This window comes from Manis javanica, chromosome 3 (assembly GCF_040802235.1).
Source record: "Manis javanica isolate MJ-LG chromosome 3, MJ_LKY, whole genome shotgun sequence".
NCBI classification, from domain to species: Eukaryota; Metazoa; Chordata; class Mammalia; order Pholidota; family Manidae; genus Manis; species Manis javanica.
In genome coordinates, this window is record NC_133158.1 from 77,817,394 (window position 1) to 77,840,016 (window position 22,623).

The window sequence follows — 22,623 nt, forward strand, 5'->3', positions numbered from 1 at the left end:
TACAAATATTTACTGAACACTTACTTTTTTCCCGGAACTAGTCTATATGAACCTTCAGTCTGAGCTGCCGCATTAGCTTCTCCTCTTTTATTTTCCTCTATCTTGTAATTCCCCACCTTCTCCCTCACCAAAGCAAGTACTTTTAAAATAAAAAGTTTAATACCAGATAATACATTTATTTCTATAGTTGATTTGTTTGTTAAAGTGGCACAATGTATTACCTTAATTTTTTTTTTTTGGAGTGTATTTATATCTCTTGACTTTATTTTGGGGCTGTCAAAACAGTATGAAGCAGTTAGCTTTCCTTTTACTTTTTAAATGGAAATACTTTAACTAAGCCTTTTGTGTATAGGGCGTATGCCAGAATTAAATTCCACAGAGTGAGAAGAGAACAGAGGAACTGAAGATGAATGACAGTTTAAGATGTACCAAAATGATTTCTGCTACCTTGAATTTTACTTTATATTATTTAAAAATAGAGCTGAATATCTAGATAGCTGCTGGTTAAATAGGGAACAGGAAATAACCAATCATTTAAGGAATGTGATTATTCCTTTTAATCGCTTTACCTTTATGTTTATAAGCTGAAAAGTTGCAATTGAAAAAGAAGCCAACAAAAGAAAAATTAATTTCTAGAGTAACTGACTTTAAAATGCAGATGCTATGAATTGGGATCATTCGAAAGGGACCCGGTGAAGCTAAACAAGATTGGCAAAGCGTATCAAGATTGTAGCAATGTTGATACAGGCAGCAATTACTGTTGTAAAGAGGAGATATTTAAATTGTTATGTTTTTTAAAATTAGGATAAATGAATATTTCAACGTAGGTTTTGATTTTGAAGAGATAATTGTATTACACTCTTAGAATCAAATGTTTAGAAATTGGAGGGAGAGATGCAACTAAGAACCTTACCTCTTCACCAAGCTAATTCGATCTCATGGTTTGCCCAATTTTCCTTATAGAGAATTTGGCATCAGTTGTTAGTTGGTGTAATTTGAAAATATCTCTATTTAAGCAAGAAGCAACTGCATTTAACCTAATGATTTGTCAAAGTAAATAGATATTTAGGGTGCTTGGAGTAGAATATAATTAATAGTAAAAAATCATATTTGAAGTTGGACCTTTTAAAATAATAGCCTTATTAAGGTACACTTTGATGGATTATAAACTGTACATATTTAAAGTGTGCAGTTTTGACAAATGTATTTACCCTTGAAATCATTTCTTCAATTAAGATTATGAATTTATCAATCACTCCCAAACATTTTCTCTTGTGCCTTTATAATCTTTTCATCCCTTCCTGACTACCTACCTCCCTTTACTCCAATACTAAGGCAACTACTAACCTACTTTCTACCACCGTGTATTGTTTGCACTTTCTACACTTTTATACACAAATGTAATCATACTATGTACTCCTTTTTAATCTGGCTTCTTTTACTCTGTAATTATTTTGAGACTCACCCATGATTTTTTTGTATCATGAGTTTGTTATCTTTTATTGTTGGGTAGTATTCCATTTTATGGATATACTACATTTTGGGAAGTGTTTGGGTGATTTTCAGTTACTGATAATTACAAAGAAAGCTGTCATGAACATTTGTGTACAAGTTTTTGGTGAGCATGTGCTTTCATTTCTATTCATTAGTAGGAGTGGAATGGCTGGGTCCCCTAGTAGGTGTAGGTTTAACTTTTTAAGAAATTGCCAAGCCGTTTTCTAATGTGGTATTACCACCAGCATTAGGTGGTATTTTGTATTAGGATTCCAGTTTCTCTACATCTTTGCAACATTGGTATAGTCAGTCTTTTTTAACTGTGACCATTCCAGTGGATATGACGTGATATCATATTTGTGGTTTTAATGCACTTAATAACTAATGACTAGTGATATTGAGCACCTTTTTCATGTGCTCATTTGCCATTTGTATATCTTTTATGGTGAAGAGTCTTTTCATATATTTTTCTTATTTAAAAAACAATTGGGTTTGTCTTATTAATGAGGTGTAAGAATCCTTAATATATCATAAATCCAAGTTCTTTGTCAGATACATGTTTTGCATACATTTTCTCCAAATGTGTGGCTTGTCTTTTTATTTTCTTATTAATGTCTTTTGAAGAACCAAAGTTTTAAATTTTTATAAAGTCCAATGTATCAGGTTTTTGGTTTTTTTTTTAATCATGCTTGCTTTTGGTGTTGGGTCTAAGTTTGTCTTACCTAAAGTCATAAAGATTCTCTCCTATCTATTCCTGAAGAAGCTGGATAATCTTTAGGTCTTATGTTTGGTCCATGATCTACTTTGAGTTAATTTTTGTATGTGATGTATACGGATCAAAGTTAGAATTTTTGCATATGCATAGCCATTTGTTCTAGCATCATTTCTTAAAAAGATTACCCTTTTTTGCATTTGTGCCTTTGTTGGAAATCAGTTTTCTGTATGTGGTGGGTATATTTCTTTACTCTTCATTCTCTTCCATGGATATATTTGTATATTTTTACACCAAGACCATTTTGTCTGGATTACTGAAAATTTTATAATAAGTCTTTGAATCAGATAGTGTAAGTTCTTCAACTTCATTCTTTTTCAGATTTGTTTGAAACAGTTATGTTAAATACTTTGTCTTCCATATACACATGTATTAGAATCAGCTTGCCAATTTGTAAAAAAAGCTGATGGAATTTTTATTGGGGTTTTGTTGAGTCAATCAATTTGGGAAGAATTGTCATTTGAACAATATCAAGTCTTAGTCTATGAATGATATATTCCTCCATTTATTTAGGTTTTCTTCAGTTTTTCTCAGCAATGTTTTGTAATTTTTAGTATATCGTACATATCTTCTTATCAGATTGATCTATTTAACTTTTCTTATGCTATTGTTAATGGTGGTTTACAAAAGTTAGTTTCTGATTGTTCTTTACTAATACATACACATATTTTTGTATGTTGACCTTTTATTCTGTAACTTTGCTAAATTCACTCACTAGTTGTAGCAACTCTTTTTGTATATTCCTTAGGGTTTTCTACATAGATAATTATTTCATCTACAAATAAACATAGTTGTACTTCTTCTAATTTATATGACTTTTATTTCTTTTTCTTGCCTTATTGCACATTATTGACTGTTCCACATGCTTTGGGCTCCACAATTCTGAAAGGAAAATACATTACCCTAAAAAAACACTTTGCTCCATATTGGATTTCTGTATAATGGATAGGATGCACAGCCTGAGCCCTAGTAACAGGATTAAAGACAGATTAAACACTGGCGTTTCCTTCTTTGGAATATTGTTGTCACATTTTCCTTTTCTCCACCAGTTTCCAGCACAGGTTTTATCTGCCAGAAGAGAAAAATTTATAGATTAGTTATCCTTTCAAAGTAGAAAGTTATCTTCAGCAGTAACTAAAGGCTACATGAAAATTGAGAATGACAGGACTAATGAACAGGTCTACTTGTATGCCACATGGTGAAGTGTGTTTCATTTCTCTGTGGTGGAGTTTTGCCTTCCTTAGTACCCCTTTCCCTGGAGTTGTGCTGATTCTGCTCTTCTCTCTGCTGCCTGTAGTGTCCTCTCTAGGTTTCCTCTGTCTGTGCTACCTGAATGCTCCAGGTTCCCCTGCATTTCTCCTCTATCAAAATATGTAATTGTTCTGAATGCTATTATTCCAAGTTAGTTAGTTAGTTGTCGTATAGTTCCCAATTGGAAAGCCATTGGATAAATTAAGCATACTACCTTCCTTGGAGGAAATTTCAGTTTTTACAATTTTACTGAGATATAATTCACATTCCATAAAATTCATCCATTTAAAGTACAAAATTCAGTTGTTTTCTGGTATATTCACAAACATGCAACCACCACGAAACTCAGTTTGAGAACATTTCATCACTTTAAAAAGAAACTCTGTACCCTTTAGCTATCACTTTATTATCCCTCAACCTCCACTAGTCCTTTCCCCAGGCCTAAGCAACCACCAATTTACTTCCTGTCTCTATAAAATTGCCTGTTGTGGATATGTCATATAAATAACATAATATAATATGTAGTCTGTTGTGACTGGCTTCTTCCACTTAGCATAATATTTTCAAGGTTCATCCATGTTGTAGCATGTGTCAGTAGTTTATTGTTTTTTATGGCCAAATGATAATATTATCATATGGATATACCACATTTAGTTTATCCATTTGTCAGTCAGTTGGTGAGCATTTGGGTTGTTTTCATTTTTCTTGGGTATATACCTAGTAGTAGAATTCTGGGTCATATGGTAACTCTATGTTTAACCATATGAGAAACTGCCACATTGTTTCCCAAAGTAGCTGGAGACCATTTTACATTCCTACCAGCAATGTATAAGGGTTCTGATTTCTCCATATGTTTGTCAGCACTATGATTTTCCTTTTTTAAAAAAACTATAGCCATCCTAGTAGGCATGAAGTGGTTATCTTGTAATTTTGATTTGCATTTCTCTAATGACTGATAATGTTGAACATCTTTTTATATGCTTTTTGGTCATTTGAGTATCTCCTTTCAAAGAAAGTCTTCAGATCCTTTGCCTGTTTTTTTAGTTGGGTTGTCTTGTTATTGTGTTGTAAGAGTTGCTTATATATTTGGATACAAATCCTTTATCAAAAATGAAGTATTTTTCTCTCATTCTGTGCATTGTCATTTCAATTTCTTGATGGTGTCTTTCATTCACAAAACTTTTTGATTTTTGTAAGTCCAATTTATCAATTTGTTCTTCTTTTTCAAAATTGTTTTGGCTATTCCAGGTCCCTTGCAATTCCATATGAATTTTAGAATTAACTGCTCAGTTTCCATAAAGAAGTCAGCCAGTGTCGTGATAGAATTTCATTGAATCTTAGGTCAGTTTGGAGATACTGCCATCTTAACAGTTTGTCTTACAATTCATGTACTTGGAAAGTTTTTCCATTTATTAGATATTCTTCAATTTTTCAACTTTTTTTTTTTTTGGTTCCAGAGTATAAGTTTTGTACTTTGTTAATTTATTCCTAAGTATTTTATTGTTTTTCATGCTTTTGTAAATGGAATTGTTTTCTTATATTCATTTTTGATTTATTAGTGTATATACACACATCTGACTTTCGTATATTGATCTTGACACTGCAACCTTGCTGAGCTTACCTCTTAAGCTCTAATAGTTGTTAAGTAGATTTCTTAGCTCATGTCATCTTCAAATAGAGATAATTTTACTTCTTCCTTTCCAATTTTGATGCCTTTTCTTTTCTTACCTAATTGCCCTGGCTAAAACCACTTACTCCCCAACTTTCCTTACTGAGGTTTAGTAGATTTTCCTAAATAAATGCTTCCTCACTTGTTGTATGCCCTTAGGACTGTTTCCAGAGAACTTAAATGGTTGGTTTTAAGATAATTTTCACCAGTTTTTCTGGGAAGTGAGTCCATATAACTAACTCCCTATACTCATGCTTGAAATAGAACTCTGGGAATTGTATTTTAATATAGACTGCTAGATAGAAAATGATTAGGCTTAACTTAAAAGAACATATTACTGATGAAGATATTTTGGATCAAACATTGAACTACTTAGACCTTTATGTAGTTGGTGGGGGACATCCCCCAAAGCATAATTTGTAGGAGACAGCTTTGCTATTCTTCTGTGAATCTATGAGAGAGGCCAAGAGAAGGCCTACTGTGAAACCTAATAGAATTTCTATCGCTTCTGGATGCTCCAGCTTTTATTCAGCACATAATAATGTTGTTCTAAGAGTATGAAAACTTTTAAACACACAGAATAGTTGAAAGAATTGTGTCACGAACACCATATTAACCACATAGCTCTATGATTAACATTTTATATTTGCTTCATCACGTATTATCCAACCACCCTATTTCTTAGATATATTTCATAAGTTAAAAATATCAATACATTTCCCTCTAGACACTTTAGAATGCTTAGTATTTGTTTACTTTTTTAAAGGAGAAATTTACATAGAGTGAAATGCATAATCTTACATTTTGACTAACACGCATTCTGGTGTAACCCAAACCTCTCAATTTTAGGACAGTATCACCCCAGAAAGTTTCCTTATACTCCTTTTCAGACAACCTGCCTCTACCTTTCAGCCGCCAGGCAACAACTTTTCTAATTTTTTTAAACCACAGCTTAGTTTTACCCATTTAAGAGTTATGTAAATAGACTAGTATTTATTCTTTTGTGTAAGGCTTCTTTCACTCAAGCCTTTTGAGATTCATCTGTGTTTTTGCATGAATTAGTAATTTGTTCCTTTTGATTCCATTGTATGACCATTTGTTTATTTAATTTCCTGTTGATGGATACCTGGATTGTTTTCATATATCAGTTATGAATAAAGCTGCTCTGGCATTGAACGTAAGTCTTTCTGTGGGTATACTTCTCAAATACCTAAGAGGGGTACTGCTGAGTTATAAGTTTGGTGTATGTTTAGTTTTATAGGAAACTATCAGTATTTTACACTCTTACCAAAATTGAAGGTTCTGGTTGCTCCATATCCTTGCTAAAATTTGGTGTTATCCATGTAAAAAATTTCAGTCATTCTGGTTCATGTGTGGGTGCTTTAATTTGCATTTTCTGAATATGAACGATAGTAAGTACTTTTTCACGTACTCATTGGCTATTTGTAGCTCTTCCTTTGTAAATTTTCTGTTCTAGTCTTTTGCATGTTTTTTAAATTAGATTGTTTTCCTTTTTATTAGGGAGTTGTAGAAATTTCTTAAATATCCCAAATATCAGTTCTGTGTCCGATATATTTATATTGAATATTTTCTGCTAAAAGTAGTATGGCTTGCCTATTCATTTTTATTAATAGTGTCTGATGAACAGAAGTTTTTAGTTTTTATGAGTTTTATCTTTTTTTCTTTTGAAATTGTTGCTTTCTTTGTACTGCCTGATATCTTTGCCTATTCTCACATCATACAGCTATTCTTCTGTGTTTTCTTTTAGGACCTTCATATTACTAGCTTTCATATTTCAAACTATTTTTTGTGTATAATGTGAAGAAGTTATTGAGATTTATTTTTTCCCTATAGATACGTAGCTATTCATATTTAAAATGTTTTTTGAATTCTCTTTGAATCACCTCATTTCATAAGCAGGCCTCATAGACAGTCACTTTTTGTTTGTTGATAGCAACCAGACTTTCACCTTGGCACTGTTTTCTGGTATGACTAAAACTAATTTGGAAGTTTTAAAAAGAAAGGAAGAACTGTGAATCTACAAATGGTCAGCTCTGCCTCAGTCAGTGCTTTTTTTTATGCTGTTGGATCAAAAGTTCCAAAGAGCAGTAATAAGAATGCAGTTAGTTCACTGAAAGAGAAACTCAGTTTGCAACCAAAGGTTCAGTTTAACTCTGAAACAATAAACTGGTAGAGAAATTTAGAAAATTCATATATTTCACTCTGTTAAAGCTTGAGTTGTTTTTTAGCTTGGACTCTCCTCTTCCATAAAACAACTGTCAGACAACCAGATACCAATTTGATAATAATATTTGATATTCATGTAGCACTATGTAGTTTATAAAATACTTTCACAGATAAGGAAAATAAGGCAGTAATTTTTCATCCCATTAAAAAAGAGAAAGGAAAACATTGAAGCATTGAATGGGTAGATGAGTTATCCATGATTATCAAGCTATGTAGTACATGGTAAGGCTAGTGCTAGATTTTAGCCCAAGGTCTTCTCACTGTGAGTTCAGGGGCTCTACCTCAATATGCTGCTAGATAAACATTCAGCCTTCTTGAGACGAAAAATAATTACCTTGTTCTCTGTCCATTTATATATTTCTCCACCACTCTTGTTTTCCCTCCCATCACAATCTATCTAATGTCCACAGTGTCTGGCATGTGGCCACTGAAATAGTTACAGGATGGGAATACACTCAGTCCCATACAAAACGGGCAGCAAGCCTGTTTAGCATGCTTTCAGATTTGATGTTTTAGAATAATTTTGAATTGATTTCTATTTTAACACAGCAGTACATTTCTCCTGAATGTCATTTTCTATTAGTTTTAGTCCTTATATCCTTTTTAATTAATGTTTCATTTTTTGGAGAAGTTTTAGGTTTACAGAAAAACTGAAGTGCAGAGAGTTACCTGTATATACTGCCACCCTCCCAGACACACACATCTTCCTCTCTTATTGATATCTTGTATTAGTGTGGTGCATTTGTTACAGATGATGAACCAATATTGACACATTATTCTTATCTAAAGCTCATATCTTACACTAGAGTTGTGTTGTATATATTATTACTTTTGACAGATGTGTAATGGCATGTATTCATTATTACAGTATCATGCAGAGTAGTTTCACTGCCCTAAAAGTCCACTGTGCTGTGCTCCACCTCTTCATGTCTCCCTCTTCTCAACCACTGGCAAACACTGATCTTTTTACAATTTCCATAGTTTTGCCTTTTCCAGATGTTATATTGTTGAAATAATATATGTAGCTTTTTTTTGGTATCATTAATCTACAATTACATAAGGAACATTATGTTTATTAGACACCCCACTACACCAAGTCCCCCCTACATACCCCATTAGTCACTGTCCATCAGTGTAGTGAGACGCTGTAAAATCACTACTTGTCTTCTCTGTATTGCACAGCCCTCACTGAGTATGTAGCTTTTTAAGATTGGCTTCTTTTACTTAGCAATATAAATTTAAATCTTTTCATGGCATGAAACCTAATTTCTTTTTATTACCGAATAACATTCCATCGTATTGATGCACCACAGTTTGTTTATCCATTCACCTATTGGAGTATACTCAACATCAGCTCCACTTTTGTAAGGCGTAAACATGGATTTTTTTTTTAAGAGATGGGGAAAAATCCTGCCTCAGTTCCCTTTGCAAGGGAAGGGAGTGGGAAGTACAAATTCTCTTCAGATATGAAAAGTTTAAATGAGACATACTTAAACAGAAGGGCTCTGACGGAGAATCATGCCCATGTCCCTACAGAAAGTACACTGTGGCAAGACTGCTTTGGAAATCTGAATAAACAGTTCCATGATCATTGTGAGAACCCCAAAGTGCATTTGCTTCAATAAAAACACTTCTCTGTCTGTTTTCCAGTGTGTCAGGAAGCTGTCTGGGAAGCCTTCAGGACTTTTTGGGATCGACTTCCTGGGCAGGACGAATATCATTACTGGATGAATTTGTGTGAGGATGGAATCACAACTGTATTAGAAATGGGCACAAACTTTAGTCAGTCTGTGGAACACAGAGACTTAATTACGAAGGTAAGTACAGCAACAAGAGAAAGAATTGCTGGACTGTTGTAGGAGTGTGTCTACACAGCTGAGGCCTAAAGGCAGAAGGAGCAAACACCACATCCCTGTATTCACTCTTATTGCATTAGGCGGAGTGAGCTGCCGGAGGGTGTGCCCGGGTCTTTGAACCCCTAGCTCTGGCTTTTATAATAAACAATGTTAACTCAGTAAGAGCTTCAGGCTTGCTTATAAATGTATATTTGAAAATAACACTCAGCAAAGATTTTGGCTAAGAATATAAATCTGTGAGGGTCAAACATTCTTCCAAAGTTTTGCATGTTACCAGACTAATTAAGACTAACTATACCTATCTAATTAAGATAGGTATAGTTCACTGAAAAAATGTTAAGTATGATTCTAATTAATGAGTTTGCTTACTTGTTTTCTTTGTTTTAGACTGTTTCTTCTTAGCCAAAAGTAAATAGCATGCATATAGACAAATTACCTGCCCATCTTCCTCTTTTTAAGTAGTATGTATATATTCATGGCAAGAAAATGAAATTTAGAAATATATGGTAAATTGATCATACTATCTGATATGCCTCATATCTTCTTGTCCATGTGTTCAAGTCTTAAATGTCCTCAGTTCAGATGTAACCTCTCTTGTGAGGAATCAACCCCCAGCTTAGCAGATTTTATTCCCACAATTCTTTGAAATCTCATAATTATTCATTCTTTAATGTACTTTTTATATTTCATTATTATTTGTTGTATATGTTTTTATGTATACTAATTCCTCTTTTAGACTATGGGATGGACAAAAATTATACAATATTTGTCCACTTATGCATTCCCATGATAAAGTACATATGTAGTAGATAATTGTTGAAATAAAAATTTATAAGCAATAGCTGCGATGTCTTTTTTCCTGTTTGTTGCAATGTAGAAGCTTTATGGAAGGTATTTAAATACTGGTGCTAAGTATTATATACTTTAGAGAGACTGAGGAAAAAATTATTGACTGAATAACTGAGCTACTTTTTTTGGTCTTAATAAAATTACACTAGCACATCTTTTTTTTATTAAGTTATCATCGATATACAATCTTATGAAGGTTTCACATGAGCAGCATTGTGGTTATTACATTCACCCATATTATCAAGTCCCCCACACACACTCCATTGCAGTCCCTGTCCATCAGCGTATTAAGATGATATAGAGTCACTTCTTGTCTTCTCTGTGCTACACTGTCTTCCCCATGATTCCCCCCACACCATGTGTATTAATCATAATATCCCTCAATCCCCTTCTCCCTCCCTCCCCACTCGCCCTCCCACACCCCTTCCCTTTGGTAACTGCTAGTTCCTGCTTGGAGTCTGTTTCTGTTTTGTTCCCGCTGTTTCGCTTCATTGTTATACTCCACAAATGAGGGAAATCATTTGGTACTTGTCTTTTTCCACTTGGCTGATTTCATTGAGCATAATACCCTCCAGCTCCATCCATGTTGTTGCAAATGGCAGAATTTGTTTTCTTCTTATGGCTGCATAATATTCCATTGTGTATATGTACCACATCTTCTTTATCCATTCATCTATTGATGGACATTTAGGTTGCTTCCAAGTCTTGGCTATTGTAAATAGTGCTGCGATAAACATAGCAGTGTATATGTCTTTTTGAATCTGAGATCCTGTTTCCTTTGAGTAAATTCCTAGGAGTGGAATTCCTGGGTCAAATGGTCTTTCTATTCTTAGTTTTTTGAGGAACCTGCATACTGCTTTCCACAATGGTTGAACTTATTTACATTTCCACCAGCAGTGTAGGAAGTTCCTCTTTACCCATATCCTTGCCAGTATTTGTTGTTGTCTGTCTTTGGATGTTGGCCATTCTAACTTGTGTGAGGTGATACCTCATTGTGGTTTTAATTTGCATTTCCCTGATTAGTGATGTGGAGCATCTTTTCATGTGCCTGTTGGCCATCTGAATTTCTTCTTTAGAGAAGTGTCTGTTCACATCCTCTGCCCATTTTTTAATTGGGTTATTTGCTTTTTGGGTATTGAGACATGTGAGTTCTTTATATATTTTGTATGTTAACCCCTTATCAGATATGTCATTTATGAATATATTCTCTTATACTGTAGGGTATCTTTTTGTTCTACTGATGGTGTCCTTGGCTGTATAGAAGCTTCTTAGTTTGATGTTAGACTAGAACATCCTAAAGTAATACAGTATATTGGCCTAGTTTTTCTACTTTAAAAATTGTGTTACTAGTAGAGGCATGTTACTAATTTCTTTTAACATTTGTTCCTTCAAAGGAATGATCTCACAAATTGGAGGCAAGTTAGAGAAATAAGGATGGTCTGGTAAACATGGGTGGACCCAAGACAAATTTTGCAGGGTTATAAACATTTTGAAGGTGTGCAGGCTTTTGTGTGTTTTAGAATGAACTCAACTTTTAATCATGACACCTTACATTTTAAGCCAAGGTAATATATATTTTTCTTCTGAAACATTTTTAACTGCTCAGAATTAATAATTATGAGAGTAGTTACGTTATGTGCAATATCTGCCATGTTCAGGCCATGTATTAAGCCCATGGAAAACCTTGTATCTCATAAACAGCAACTGTACAAGGAGAAATAATGTCCCCAGTTTATACTGAGAACATTAAGCATCAGACTTATTAAATTCCTTATCCTAGATCACAAAACCGGATGTATTGGCACTTAAATCCAAACCCAGTTCTCTTTCCCAAAATTTATGTTCTTACCCCTATATGGTTGAGCCTCCCTTCCCAATTGTTACCAGGTTTGCAAATTGCAGTGGTTAATATGGATTACTTATTTAATTAAATACACATACACACATATATGTACAGATTTATGTCAGCGTTGTTCATCTCTGTGTGTCCACAATTCAATGATTGATAGGATTAGCCTGTAGAGCAGCAAATATATATGATGCAGAGTTAGTATTACCATAACAACAGCCTCTTGTGGTGTTACACTGGAAGGTTTCTTTTGCCAGTGGGACTTCCAGTGATTTAATATTTGAAGGCATAGGAAATATACTTTCTACTATTATTTAGTAGGGCATTCAGACAAAGAGGGTGATGTGTTGCCTAGATTGAGTCTTAAATAACAAGTACATGTTAGCTAAATGAGGAGGAGTTTGGGATGGATATTCTAGACAGAAGAGACAGCATGAGCCATGTGTTTGTAGGGAATGGCTTGGGCCAGTGTATCAGAAAGGTAGACCAAGAGGTGACAGGAGATCAGACTGGAAGAGTGGATACTTTAACAAGGTTGGATTTAACTCCTGATGATAGAAAATCATGAAGGATTGTAAGTAGGCTATTCACAGGGGCTGATTGCAGTTTTGAATTTTTAAAAGGTCGTTATGGTTTCTGTATACCATAGGATGGATTAGAGGGGACAAGACTGTGTCAGAGAGACTGGTCACCACTCCAGGCCTGAGGGGATGAGAGTCCTAACTTACACCATGAAATAGAGAAAGGGAGTAGGAGGGACATAGGTAAGAAGAAAGATTCATAGGACTCCGTGAGGGAGTGAATGGGAGTATGGTAGGGTGAAGGAATGGCCCAGGAAATCTCCCAGTTTCTAGCGTGGAGGACTATGGCAAAGAAGTCTGGCAGACAAGAAACTTTGTCATTGTTAGGTGGGAGAATTAGTTCATGTTTGATTGTGTTGTTTGAGCCATCTGTGAAATGTAAATTGATTGATATTTAGCTATGAAGCTAAGGAGAATGGTTTGGGTTATAGATATAGCTACAGGAATCACCAGCCTTGAGGTAGTAATTGAAACCATAAGAATGTGTGAGATTATCTAGAAGACTCTGTAGATAGAGTAGCAGTGAGTTATTTATAAATATCATGAGAGTTATTTAAGTAATAGTATCTCCATTTTACAGATGAGGGAACTGAAGACCAGCACCAGAGAGATTAGGGAGTTTGCCTCCATAGCTAAGCAAGAGAAAATGGGACTTAAAGCTAGGTCTTCTGATTCTAAGTTAGTGTTCTTTTTATCATATTCGTCTCAGACTAGAGCCACTGATTTAGAGGAAACTTGGGGACAGTTTGCCTTTGAATGCCCCAGAGGAATAATTCAATGATTGATACAACTTATGTTTTTGTCCGAATTCTGGAGAAATATATTTAGTAGTTATTTTATCCTCATGTTTACATTATTCTAGGGTAAGAGTTTGTATAAATATGTTAGATCATGAAATACTTTAATCTATGGAAGGTTAATGTAAAAGTCTACCAATCTCTAATTTATAGGTTTTTCGGAATGATTAGCAGGTAAAGTGTGCTAATCTGTGCCCATTAAGAGAGAGCACAGGAACTTTTGGGCACATAAACAGACTGTCGAGATAGTCCCTCAGTCACAAAACAAGCTTGGCATCATTAGTACTTTGCTTTTACTATTTGTCTAACCATAGGGAATAACAACATAGATTCTAGAATGTTAGGGCATGTGTGTTCTCTATGCAATAAATTTTATTTACTGCTTAATAACTGTCATTAACTTATACAGTTATTTTTATATCTTTATTTTCCTTAGAAACTGATGTATGCAAAAGAAACTGTAAGAAGGTAAGTGTCTTTTTTCCCCCTAAATTCATGTTTGGCAACAGAGATGTGTTATACCTTCTCCAAGACTTACCCCAAATTTAATGGTCCCTTTCAGTTTTCTTGCCAGTTCCTGCAATGACCAGGCCTGTGGGTAAGTCCCAAATGCTTTTCCTTGTCTTGGGGCCACCTGCCTTTCAAAACTACTACCACAGCCTCTGTGCTTGTTTACTGTCTGACCTTACCAGGAGGCCAACTTGGTCCTCTCTTGGATGGGAAAATAGGTTTCTGGAAATGAAATATGGAATGACTACTGTTGTTGAGGCTTATAGGCTAATAGTAAAATTGTTATGAGATGGTACACTTTAGCAGAGGATAGTTGATTAAATGATGTGGAGGATGTGGGTGGTCACTTTACTAAGTAATCATGATTATGATCTTGAAACATAGGAATAGTACAACCTTGATGAACTCTCCAGTATTATGATTCTTGGACCTATTGGCCTTTAGACTTAGGGGGTTTAATGTCATGTCTGGTCCCTGAGCAGTAGCAGTCAAAGCACATGAAATGAGAGGGATTTTGAGCCTATAGGTGCTAAGGATTTCCAAGTCTATCCATACTTTGTACATCTAAATTATGCCAGCATGTGGGTGACTGTATAGAAAAGCACCACTGGGGCATACAGTCCAGGTCAGAGTCCAGAATTTTGCCTCAAATTAGAGGGAAAGACAGACTGAAAAAATGAAGTAGGTGGGTCATTGTCTAGAGATCCAGCCTCATCAGTGAAGTCCAGGCAATAGTAGGAGTACACATGTGGGCAGCAGTGGGGTATATATGTAGGTTTTAAATCAAACACAGGTAAAGAGGAGGGAAGTGAGACTTGGTGTGGTCTTTCTCATTTCTATAGCTAATACTGCCATTGAGTCTCTTCTGGAGCCTTGGATTGAGCACCTATTTAGATGTGGGGCCATGCAGTTTCTTGAGTTTGGTTTCTTCATCATTGAAGCAGAGATTGAAGATTTCTTATGATTGTCACTGCAACACACAGGCAGGGGACTGAATACTCCAGTGAGTCCCACCAATCCCAGTAATCTTAAGGGTTGTAACTAATGAAAATGGTAGCACATTTCACACATCTTATTTGGTTAAGAAGTGTATGAATATGATAATACAGATGGCAGTTAGCCTGGAAGAAGCTCTGAAATCTGCTTGTGGAAGTGGATGTTGGAAAGGTAGTGGCATGTGGTGGAAGGAGAGTTATCTGAATAGGATGGATAGTTGTAACACCATATGAGGATTCATGTGGCTCATAACAGGTGGGGGAAGGTGGAAGATGTTTGAGGTGTAGTGCATGTTTTTGATATTCTTATGTGACTCACTTCAACTGGGTGCAGTTTTCTGCATTCACTTAGTGTTTCTCACAGGGAAATTGTATGTAAGTAAGGGAGAGATTTGCATTATGCCCAATTATTTCCTGATACTTTAATCACATTGAAACAAATTCACAAATAACCATTATAGTAAAAATGACTGTATCATATATTTTTATTGATAAGACAGTCTGTAATAGGTATAATGGGGACTCAAAATATTATTCGTTGTTATTAGAAAATAAGGTTTGTATAAAAATAGCAATATGTATGAACTGAAATATAAGTGAACTTCAAGAATTTTAGTATATATCCTTCCCATGAAACTAGAGCAGAGCAGGGTGGGATATAGTGAAGACTGCCAGGTGTGGTAAATTGCTAGAAGGGGGTACTATGGGGTTAGGTAACACTGGGAGAAAAACCATGGGAGTGGGCTGAGAATTCACAGAGCCCATCTTTCTCCAGCTTGAGTACTGTAGTGATCCATTAAAACCGTTATTGCCCATCAAATTAATTTTTATGATTTTTTCAATTTCTCTTACATTCTTTGCATTGAGATTCTTATTTTAGTATTTTATTGCTGCTGTAACAAATTACTACAAACTTTGGTAACTTAAAACAATACAAATTTATCTTAGAGTTCTGCAGTTCAGAAATCTAACATGGATCTCAAGGTGTTGGCGTGACTGCATTCCTTACTGGAGTTTCTAGGGGAGAATCTGTTTTCTTGCCTTCTCCAGCCTTTAGAGACTGCCCACATTGCTTGGCTTTTGACCCCCTTCCATCTTCAAGGCAAGTTATGGCTGGTCAAGTCTTTTTCACATTCCATCACTCTTACATTCTTCTGCCTTCGTCTTTCTCATTTAAGGGTCCTTATGATTACATTGGATCCACTGAGATAAACAAGGCTACGCTCCCTATTTTATTTTATTTTATTTATTTATTTTTATTATTTATTTATTTATTTATTTATTTATTTATTTATTTTTATTTTGGTATCATTAATCTACATTTACAGAAAGAACATTATGTTTACTAGATTCCCCCCTTCACCAAGTCCTCCCCACATACCCCTTCACAGTCACTGTCCATCTGCATAGTAAGATGCTGTAAAATCACTACTTGTCTTCTCTGTGTTGCGCAGCCCTCCCCGTGCCCCCCACGCACTATAAATGCTAATCGTAATGCCCTCTTTCTTTTTCCCCACCCTTATCCCTCCCTTCCCACCCATTGTCCCCAATCCCTTTCCCTTTGGTAACTATTAGTCTATTCTTGGGTTCTGTGCTTCTGCTGCTGTTTTGTTCCTTCAGTTTTCCTTTGTTCTTATACTCCACATATGAGTGAAATCATTTGGTATTTGTCCTTCTCTGCTTCGCTTATTTCACTGACCATAATACCCTCTAGCTCCATCCATGTTGTTGCGAATGATTGGATCTGTTTTTTTCTTATGGCTGTGTAATATTCCATTGTGTATATGTACCACATCTTCTTTATCCATTCGTCTATTGATGGACATTTAGGTTGCTTCCATATCTTGGCTACTGTAAACAGGGCAGCGATAAACATAGGGGTGCATCTGTCTTTTTCAAACTGGAATGCTGCATTCTTAGGGTAAATTCCTAGAAGTGGAATTCCTGGGTCAAATAGTATTTCTATTCTGAGCATTCTGAGGAACCTCCGTACTGCTTTCCACAATGGTTGAACTAATTTACATTCCCCCCAGCAGTGTAGGAGGGTTCCCCTTTCTCCACAACCTTGCCAACATTTGTTGTTGTTTGTCTTTTTGATGATGGCGATCCTTACTGGTGTGAGGTGATATCTCATTGTGGTTTTAATTTGCATTTCTCTGATTATTAGCGATGTGGAGCATCTTTTCATGTACCTGTTGGCCATCTGGATTTCTTCTTTAGAGAACTGTCTATTCAGCTCCTCTGTCCATTTTTTAATTGGATTATTTAATTTTTGTTTGTTGAGGTGTGTGAGCTCTTTATATATTTTGGATGTCAATCCTTTATCAGATCTGTCGTTTATGAATATGTTCTCCCATACTGTAGGATACCTTTTTGTTCTTTTGTTGGTGTACTTTCCTGTACAGAAGCTTTTTAGCTTGATATAGTCCCACTTGTTCATATTTGCCTTTGTTTCCCTTGCCTGGGGAGATATGTTCATGAAGAAGTCACTCATGTTTATGTCCATGAGATTTTTGCCTATGATTTTTTCTAAGAGTTTTATGGTTTCATGACTTACATTCAGGTCTTTGATCCATTTGGAGTTTACTTTTGTGTCTGGGGTTAGACAGTGATCCAGTTTCATTCTCTTACATGTACCTGTCCAGTTTTGCCAGCACCATCTGTTGAAGAGACTGTCATTTCCCCATTGTATGTCCATGGCTCCTTTATCAAATATTAATTGACCATATATGTTTGGGTTAATGTCTGGAGTCTCTATTCTGTTCCACTGGTCTGTGGCTCTGTTCTTGTGCCAGTACCAAATTGTCTTGATTACTGTGGCTTTGTAGTAGAGCTTGAAGTTGGGGAGCGAGATCCCCCCCACTTTATTCTTCCTTCTCAGGATTGCATTGGCTATTCGGGGTCTTTGACGATTCCATATGAATTTTTGAACTGTTTGTTCCAGTTCATTGAAGAATGTTGTTGGTAATTTGATAGGGATTGCATCAAATCTGTATATTGCTTTGGGCAGGATGGCCATTTTGATGATATTAATTCTTCCTAGCCAGGAGCATGGGGTGAGTTTCCATTTGTTAGTGACCTCTTTAATTTCTCTTAAGAGTGTCTTATAGTTTTCAGGGTATAGGTCTTTCACTTCCTTGGATAGGTTTATTCCTAGGTATTTTATTCTTCTTGATGCAAGGGTGAATGGAATTGTTTTCCTGATTTCTCTTTCTATTAGTTTATTGTTAGTGTATAGGAAAGCCACAGATTTCTGTGTGTTAATTTTGTATCCTGCAACTTTGCTGAATTCCGATATTAGTTCTAGTAGTTTTGGAGTCGAGTCTTTAGGGTTTTTTATGTACAATATCATGTTATCTGCAAATAGTGACAGTTTGACTTCTTCTTTACCAATCTGGATTCCTTGTATTTCTTTGTTTTGTCTGATTGCTGTGGCTAGGACCTCCAGTACCACGTTGAATAACAGTCGGGAGAATGCGCGTCCCTGTCTTGTTCCCGATCTCAGAGGAAAAGCTTTCAGCCCCTCGCTGTTCAGTATGAGGTTAGCTGTGGGTTTATCATATATGGCCTTTATTATGTTGAGGTTCTTGCCCTCTATGCCCATTTTGTTGAGAGTTTTTATCATGAATGGATCTTGAATTTTGTCGAACGCTTTTTCAGCATCTATGGAGATGATCATGTGGTTTTTGTCCTTCTTTTTGTTGATGTGGTGGATGCTGTTGATGGATTTTTTAATGTTGTACCATCCTTGCATCCCTGGGATGAGTCCCACTTGGTCATGGTGTATGATCCTTTTGATGTAGTTTTGAATTTGGTTTGCTAATATTTTGTTGAGTATGTTTACATCTACATTCATCAGGGATATTGGTCTGTAGTTTTCTTTTTTGGTGGGGTCTTTGCCTGGTTTTGGTATTAGGGTGATGTTGGCTTCATAGAATGAGTTTGGGAGTATTCCTTCCTCTTCTGTTTTTTGGAAAACTTTAAGGAGAATGGGGGTTATGTCTTCTCTGTACGTCTGGTAAAATTCCGAGGTGAATCGATCTGGCCCGGGGATTTTGTTTGTGGGTAGTTTTTTGATTACTGCTTCAATTTCATTGCTGGTAATTGTTCTGTTTAGATTTTCTGTTTCTTTCTGGATCAGTCTTGGAAGGTTGTATTTTTCTAGGAAGTTGTCCATTTCTCCTAGGTTTTCCAGCTTGTTAGCATACAGGTTTTCATAGTATTCTCTAATAATTCTTTGTATTTATGTGGGGTCTGTTGTGATTTTTCCTTTCTCATTTCTGATCCTGTTGATGTGTGTTGACTCTCTTTTTCTCTTAATAAGTCTCTCTAGAGGCTTATCTATTTTGTTTATTTTCTCAAAGAGCCAGGTCTTATTTTCATTGATTGTTTCTATTGTTTTATTCTTCTCAATTGTATTTTTTTCTTCTCTGATCTTTGTTATGTCCCTCTGTCTGCTGACCTTAGGCCTCATTTGTTCTTCTTTTTCCAATTTCAATAATTGTGACATTAGACTGTTCATTTGGGATTGTTCTTCCTTCTTTAAATATGCCTGGATTGCTATATACTTTCCTCTTAAGTCTGCTTTTGCTGCGTCCCACAGAAGTTGGGGCTTTGTGTTGTTGTTGTCATTTGTTTCCATATATTGCTGGATCTCCATTTTAATTTGGTCATTGATCCATTGATTATTTAGGAGCGTGTTGTTAAGCTTCCATGTGTTTGTGAACCTTTTTTCCTTTCTTTGTACAATTTTTTTCTAGTTTTATACCTTTGTGGTTTGAAAAGTTGGTTGATAGGATTTCAATCTTTTTGAATTTACTGAGGCTCTTTTTGTGGCCTAGTATGTAGTCTATTCTGGAGAATGTTCCATGTGCACTTGAGAAGAATGTATATCCTGTTGCTTTTGGAAGTAGAGTTCTATAGATGTCTATTAGGTCCATGTGTTCTAGTGTGTTTTTCAGTGCCTCTGTGTCCTTACTTATTTTCTGTCTGGTGGATCTGTCCTTTGGCATGAGTGGTGTGTTAAAGTCTCCCAAAATGAATGCATTGCATTCTATTTCCTCCTTTAATTCTGTTAGTATTTGGTTTACATTTATTGGTGTACCTGTATTGGGTGCATATATGTTTATAATGGTTATATCCTCTTGTTGGACTGAGCCCTTTGTCATTATGTAATGTCCTTCTTTATCTCTTGTTACTTTCTTTATTTTGAAGTCTATTTTGTCTGATACTAGTATTGCAACACCTGCTTTTTTCTCTCTGTTGTTTGCATGAAATGTCTTTGTCCATCCCTTGACTTTTAATCTGTGTCTGTCTTTGGGTTTGAGGTGAGTCTCTTGTAAGCAGCATAAAGATGGGTCTTGCTTTTTTTATCCATTCTATTACTCTGTGTCTTTTGATTGGTGCATTCAGTCCACTTACATTTAGGATGATTATTGAAAGATATGTACTTATTGCCATTGCAGGTTTTAGATTTTTGGTTACCAAAGGTTCAGGGTTAGCTTGTTTACTATGTTACTGCCTGACCTCACTCGCTTATTGAGCTATTATAAACACAGTCTGATGATTATTTCTTTCCCTTCTTTTTCTTCCTTCTCCATTCTTCATATGTTGGGTGTTTTGTTCTGTGCTCTTTTTAGGAGTGCTCCCATCTAGAGAAGTCTGTCTAAGATACCCTATAGAGGTGGTTTGTGGGAAGCAAATTCCCTCAACTTTTGCTTGTCTGGGAATTGTTTAATCCCTCCTTCATATTTAAATTATAATCATGCTGGATACAGTATCCTTGGTTCAAGGCTCTTTTGTTTCATTGCATTAAATATATCCTGCCATTTTCTTCTGGCCTGTAAGGTTTCTGTTGAGAAGTCTGATGATAGCTAATGGGTTTTCCTTTGTAGGTGACCTTTTTTCTCTCTGGCTGCCTTTAATACTCTGTCCTTGTCCTTGATCTTTGCCATTTTAATTATTATGTGTCTTGGTGTTGTACTCTTTGGGTCCCATCTCTCAGGAGTTCTGTGTGCCTCTGTAGTCTGAGCAAGTATTTCCTCCCCAGTTTGGGGAAGTTCTCAGCAATTATTTCTTCAAAGACACTTTCTATCCCTTTTTCTCTCTCTTCTTCCTCTGGTACCCCTATAATTCAGTTCTCTGAATATTGTTTCATTCCTGGAGATCCTTTTATCTGTCTCTGCATCATCTTCTATGCATTCCTGTTCTCTAGTTTTTATTCCATCAATGGCCTCTTGCATCTTATCCATTCTGCTTCTAAATCCTTCCAGAGTTAGTTTCACTTCTGTATTCTCCCTCCAAACATCTGTAATCTCCCTCCGGACTTCATCCCATAGATCTTGCATATTTCTCTGCAGCTCTGTCAGCATGTTTATGATTTTTATTTTGAATTCTTTTTCAGGGAGACTGGTTAAGTCTGCCTCTGCAGATCCTTTCTCAAGTGTTGTAACTCTCTTGGACTGGACTAAAATTTTTTGCCTTTTCATGGTGATAGCAGTGGCTGTTGGCAGGTTGTGGGTGTGTCAGCTGGGAGAAGAAAGTCCTTTCCTGCTTGCTGGATGCCTTGCCCTTCTCTGCTCCCTGTGATAGTTACCTGAACTCCTGGAGCAGCCACCAGGTTATTCCCCTAAGCTGCTGTGGGTGGGGTGTCCGTCAGAGCAGCCCGGAGCCCTACGGTAAGTGGCAGGCACACCAGGTGCGGTCCTCTGTGCTAGCAGCACCCCTGCTGGGCAGCTGTGTGATAACAGCAGCCTTTGGGTTTGGCCTCTGTGGCTGTGCGTTGGGCTGGGATTCCGGGCGGCTGCTGGGAGCATGCCTGCTTCCTTTGGCTCCGCTACAGGTGTGCGCGGACCTCTACCGGGCTCCTCTGGCTCCACTGCCACTGGTGTGTGCGATCTGCACCCGGGCTGTTCGGTCACGCTGCTGCAGGCTCACACAAGCCTGTCCTAGTCCCTTGTGGTGCCGTTGGTGCATGCATCTGCTCCCGGTCCCTTCCAACGCCTTCACCTCCTGGTGCGTGCTGCCACTCTCCCGCTACTGGGCCGGTGTGTCGGGGTCCACGCCAGTTGGAGGAACGACTGGCAGGCTGCTTAGTGATGGGAGGGGCTTCAGAGCTTCACTGCCTCCCTGGGGTTTAGGATACCTATGTTTCCCCAGAATTCCCAGCTGCTGGCTGAGTGTGCCGGGGCAACTTCGTCCAGCAATGGGGTCCCTGTGTCTTTAAGACTTGCAGAAAGCACTCGCTTTTCTTTTGTCTCAGGGTTGCCAGTTGCGTGGACCTGCCCACAGGGTTTGCTTTTCCGTTTCTTTAATATCCAGCACCCTGTGCACCTTGTGTTTTCATTCCGGGTGCGGATTTTCTAGAGCTGGTTGTTTAGCAGTCCTGGGCTTTCACTCCCTCCCCGTTCTGACTGCTTTCTTCCCGCCAGGTTCTGGGGTGGGGGAGCGTTCGGGTCCTGCCTGGCCGCAGCTTGTATCTTACCCCCTTCGTGTGATGTTGAGTTCTCACAGATGTAGATGTATCCTGGCTGTTGTACTGCATCCACTGGTGTCTCTTTTAGGAATAGTTGTATTTATTGTATTTTCATAAATATATATGTTTTGGGGAGGAGATTTCCTCTGAACTACTCACACCACCATCTTTCTGTGATCCTACACTCCCTATTTTTTAAATTTATTTTTATTTATTTATTTTTTTTATTTTGATATCATTAATCTACAATTACATGAAGGACATTATGTTTACTAGGCT

General features: G+C 36.7%; 1 protein-coding gene across 1 annotated transcript in view; it reads left to right on the forward strand.

The window, feature by feature from the left end:
* The window catches only part of IMPG2 (interphotoreceptor matrix proteoglycan 2), a 100,118-nt gene that overhangs the window by 2,056 nt on the left and 75,439 nt on the right, over positions 1-22,623 (forward strand). Inside the window, exons 3-4 of the mRNA XM_036998670.2 lie at positions 9,084-9,250; positions 13,802-13,833. Coding sequence (XP_036854565.2) covers positions 9,084-9,250; positions 13,802-13,833 — 199 coding nt within the window. The remainder of the gene's footprint in view (positions 1-9,083; positions 9,251-13,801; positions 13,834-22,623) is intronic.